This window comes from Octopus sinensis, linkage group LG12 (genome assembly GCF_006345805.1).
Source record: "Octopus sinensis linkage group LG12, ASM634580v1, whole genome shotgun sequence".
NCBI classification, from domain to species: domain Eukaryota; kingdom Metazoa; phylum Mollusca; class Cephalopoda; order Octopoda; family Octopodidae; genus Octopus; species Octopus sinensis.
The window spans coordinates 30662932-30667931 of record NC_043008.1 but is presented as its reverse complement, the minus strand read 5'-3'; the positions used below and the strand labels follow the sequence as shown (position 1 = coordinate 30667931).

Sequence of the window (5000 nt, the reverse complement as noted above, 5' to 3'; positions counted from 1 at the left end):
CCATCTTTCATCGCTTTTACCGTTATGCTCTTTAGTTGATATACACTGTCCGTTTTCTTCCACAAATCATTACTTCCCCTCGTGTATTGAATCTTCCGTCGGCTTACTTACTTTCGTTTCTGATACTATCATTGCTTTGTCAATAGTTGCCTTACTAAACGGATGATATAATTGTATCACGCAAGAAAGCCATAGAGCATAGCGTTTTGGGAGGCCTCAGCTTTGGAATTAGATATGGTGTACGTATTTCATAAGTTGCTTTTATAGTTCTTCTTTTGTTATATATTCAGTAGTCATTCTTTATATGCTTTAATTTTAAATTTTCGTTTTGACTAACGTAACGGTTCAATTTGGGAATTCCAAACCAACATAATTTTTAACATACTTGAAACCATCGCCTGGTGAGATACAAACCTTACATGTTGAAACTACGAAGATAATTACTGATGTAGCTGACGAAGAGAAACTAATTGTTTATATAGCGCGTGCTTTTCATCTGTCATTTTTGTCTACTTAAATACTTTGCTACTTCTTTAACTTTAGCCATTGATTCTTGCAGGTGTTTCTTAGAATTTTATTAGGGTAATATTTATGGTGATTTGAAGATTTATGTGAAAGTTGTTTTGCTAAGAGTTTGTCAGGTTAAAAGCAGACATGAAGCATACATATGTGTATTTGTAAATATATTATATTCATATACATATATGTCTAGGTTATGTATGTATCTTTGAATGTATATGTATGTTTGTTTTGTATGTATATATATATATATATATCTGTATATACCCAAACTCTAATCATGCAAGGGTATGTGCATGTGTGTGAAAACGCAATATTTTATATGTAGCACAAAAAACACAGCATTCCTTCCCGGTCAAATTTCACCAATGATAAAAATATACCAAAAAAATATTACATAGTTCTCTAAATGGATGCATACATATGATAGAAAGCAATAGCATTAGTACGGGGGCATTTTTCTGGAGGGTTTGTGTACCATGGGTCATGCAGTGATGAATCTAGAATGGATCAATGAAAAATAACAGAGATAGACATAAATAGAGATACAGAACGAGAGAGAGAGAGAGAGAGAGAGAGAGAGAGAGAGAGAGAGAGAGAGCGAGAGCGAGAGTGAGAGACAGAGAGATAGAGAGAAAGAGAGGGACTACGAAAACAGGAACCACTTACGATTATTATCACCCCTGTAAGCCTGCTCAGAGCCGGCTTTGTGTTCTTCTGCAATGAAAATTTCAAATATGTTACTGTTAATTCACCATCGCACTCACACACACGTTCTCTTCTTAATTTTATATGTATTTAAATCATTCTGTTTTAATACATAAATTTACGTTCTGATCTTGAACCTCATTATAATGATGTCATATTTTCTAAAGACTTTTTGATCAGTGCATAGACATACATATATAAATACACGCACATGTAAATATAGTCACACGGCCATCCAATACGCAGGCGCGTAAACCTACGTCCACACATATCTTCTCTACCTGTTCATAAAAAATTAAGAAAAGGCGCAAAAGTAAGATATTTGCAGAAATTTTTGATTGTTTTTTTCTATTCGTGCTTTATTTTCGCCATCAGAAATTAAGAAAATACATTAATTTCAATTTTAATCATATCTTTATGCATTACTATAGATAATAAAATCTCTCCTTATATATTTTATGCATCTACAGAGATGCTTTTCCCCTTCTGAATACACGCACACAGATACACACAAGCACATATAAATAAACGTATATATATATATATATATATATATATATATATATATATATTATATATATATATATATACATACATACACACGTATATACACAAACACACACACTTACAAATACACACACATATATATATATATATATCCATCCGTCCGTCTGTCCGTTTGTCTGTCTATCTATCTCTCTATTTAACAACGAAGGAAGTTGTAAATTTTATTAGTGTTATTCATTCTTTGTTATACATGTTTCATTTGCTAATAGATATTACAGAGTTTTAGATGCTATTAGGACATGTAAGGAATTTCCTATAAAATTTAGAGAATTAAATAATACAAATTTTACATTTGGATGAGGCGTTTATATTTAATTAGTAATCAGGAGAAGTATAGATAGCTGGAGTGAAGAAAAAAATAGCAGATCAAATATTACAGAAAAAAGATAGATAGATAGATAGATAGATAAAGAGAGAGAGAGAGCGAGTGAGAGAGAGAGAGAGTAACAGAGACAAAGTAAGAGAGAGAGAGAGAGAGGGAGAGAGAGAGAGAGAAAGACAGCAACTACATAATGAATTATAGTAATGGAATAAACAGATGTGCCTCAAGAAGTAACAAAAAGGATTTTACCCTACCTACTTACATAATATGTATATATATATTTATGTATACTACACACGCACAGACACATGCACACAGATATATGCAATATTGTTGCATAGGTTCCCGGTGACTATAGCAATGATATTAGTAAATTCAATTAAAATTGAATACATCATGAAAAGTTCCTAAAGTTGGTGTACAGGCTGTCCAACATCCAAAACTGACGAGATGGTCCCATTTATAAAAGCAATGTGCAAGATGGTCGAAGAATATTAAAGGAATGGAAAGACATACCACGCTGCATTGAAGAGAAACCACGCATTAAAGAAAATCAATTGTGACTTCTGACAAGAATCACTAGCAGGTGCATGAATTGTTTTGCGTAGATAGAAGAGTGAGCTAACTGTATAAAGGGACAGTGGTCACACGGCTTTACGCAAAATGGTAGAACTTGTGCATCGGAATATTTCTGAAGTGGATACCTTGGTAGCTGACATCTGGTTTGATGAAAAGAAACTCTACTTTGATCTGCTGAGAGCATTTAAAGCCAATGAAAACAAATTTTTCGGATCAGGTGATGGAAGATGAAACGTAAATATATCTTGTTGATCTAGAAAAGAAGGCTCCGTTCATGAAATGGAGCCACTCCTTTTCTTCAAAACCTAACAGGTTCAAGAGCCAGTGATGAGCACAGCAAGTTGTGGTAACTGTCTTTTGAGATAATAAAGGTACTATTCTCTTGATTTTTATAGATCTTGGCTATATTTTGAATAGCGAACGGTACACCGAGAAAGTGAATGAGTTTAGAGGAACTACTTTCTGGAGGAGATCCACAACACACACCTTCAGCAACAAATGAAGCTGCCCTATCCTATCTGCATCGTGGATCTAGTATGCTTCGACTTCACTTTGGTCGTCCAATTAAGACCGGTCTTCGATGACAATGATTTAATTTCAAATACGAAGTGAAAGTGGATTTGAAACAGTGGATACAAATGTGAACATCTAGATATTTTACAAGAGGATTCGTGAATTGGGTCCTACTTTGGGCTCAGTATATCTGTCGTAAACATAATGGAAAGATCTGGTTTAGGCAGATATAATATTCGAATAGCATACATATATACAAAAATACACACACACACATATAAGTATTCATATATGAATGCATATACATATATATTTGTATACATACATATGCACTTAAATAAATATGTAGTTATGTATGTAGGTATATATGTATCTATCTATCAATCAATCTATCTATCTATCTATCTATCTATCTATCTATCTATCTATCTATCTATCTATCTATCTATCTATCTATCTATCTATCTATCTATTTATGTATGTATGTATGTATGTATGTATGTATGTATGTATGTATGTATCTATCTATCTATCTATAAAACACTACATTCAAATCTTACATTTAAATTGTACTTGAGCAACAATAAAAACAGCTGCAAATACCCCTCTTCTTCCTCCCATCCTCATCATTATATTTATCATCAATGCAACCATCGTTCCTTTCAGTCATGATACAACAATAATTCTTGCAGCGTCTAGACAGAGCCAAGTTGAAAACAGCATTACACACCAGCTGACGCAGCAGAATTTACACAATACACCTGAGATTGCTCATCGTATGATATTTGTTGCGTATAGCAACAAAAGTAGAGACATGTCAGACGTTTATAGAGCCAAAAGCACAGTACATGCAACAATTTACCCATTATTTTTAATAGCGTAATCAGAGTGGGAAGAACACAGGCTAGAATTGTTGTTACTTACTTTGCTGCAGGTGGGTTGAAGATAATTTAATCTTAGAGCCTGCCCGGAAAGGTTGTAACAGAGTGCAATCCATTAAGGTCACGTAATGGCCAGCTGGCGGTGTTATGTTAGACAACGTATAGATGCTAATTTCCACGCGCTTCCACATAGCTGTATCTACAAAATTCCGCTTAGAAGGCTGTCATCGACTCGAGGGTCAACCTGACGACATTTGTTCAAAGTCTCGCGTTGTGAGATTGAACATGGAACGACGTCGCTATGAAATGAGTTGCTTAGTCACCGGGCCATGCTAGTTGAGAGAGCTGTGGTGTAGACAAAGAGTTATAAGGTACTAAACGCTTGTCTCATTACGGCTGACATTTCTCAAATAACTGATTGAATTACAGTAAAATATTAATTCAGTTTCTTCAGTGGTGATCAAAAGTTCAGTGTTGTCTAGATTCATCTAAGGCCTCAGATAAAATTATTACAGTTGTCCATAAAGATTTGAGTTCTGGAGTTACAGAAGGCAGAATGATGGAATCTAGATTCGGCACATTTTATAGTCAGTAGGGAGATGCTATTTTCCTTTACGTCAATCCAAAATCCATGAAATATATCAATCATAGAATGATGTCTATCAAATCGTCTACAGTAACAAAAGCCAATACCCGGATAGAAATCGTAGTTATTAATATAAGGTTTATTTAGAAGAATATTTACGCTTTAATCTTATAAGCACTTAATTTCCTTCAATATTTCCCTGCTTTAAAAAAGTGTATGTAAGCAAATATATATTGATAGAAAGCTAGACACATATCTGCCTGTCTGTTTATGTATGTATGTATGTATGTATGTATGTATGTATGTATGTATGTATGTATGTATC

General features: G+C 33.9%; 1 protein-coding gene across 8 annotated transcripts in view; it reads right to left on the bottom strand.

Annotated features, from left to right (window-relative positions):
* Window positions 1-5000, bottom strand: part of LOC115217977 (protogenin A-like) — a 1479291-nt gene that overhangs the window by 59711 nt on the left and 1414580 nt on the right. For 6 of the 8 annotated variants that reach the window (XM_036507815.1, XM_029787710.2, XM_036507814.1 and 3 more), the window contains one exon: window positions 1189-1236. The exons of the other annotated variants lie outside the window; for them this stretch is intronic. In XM_036507815.1, the coding sequence (XP_036363708.1) occupies window positions 1189-1236 (48 nt within the window). The remainder of the gene's footprint in view (window positions 1-1188; window positions 1237-5000) is intronic. 8 annotated transcript variants of the gene reach the window in all.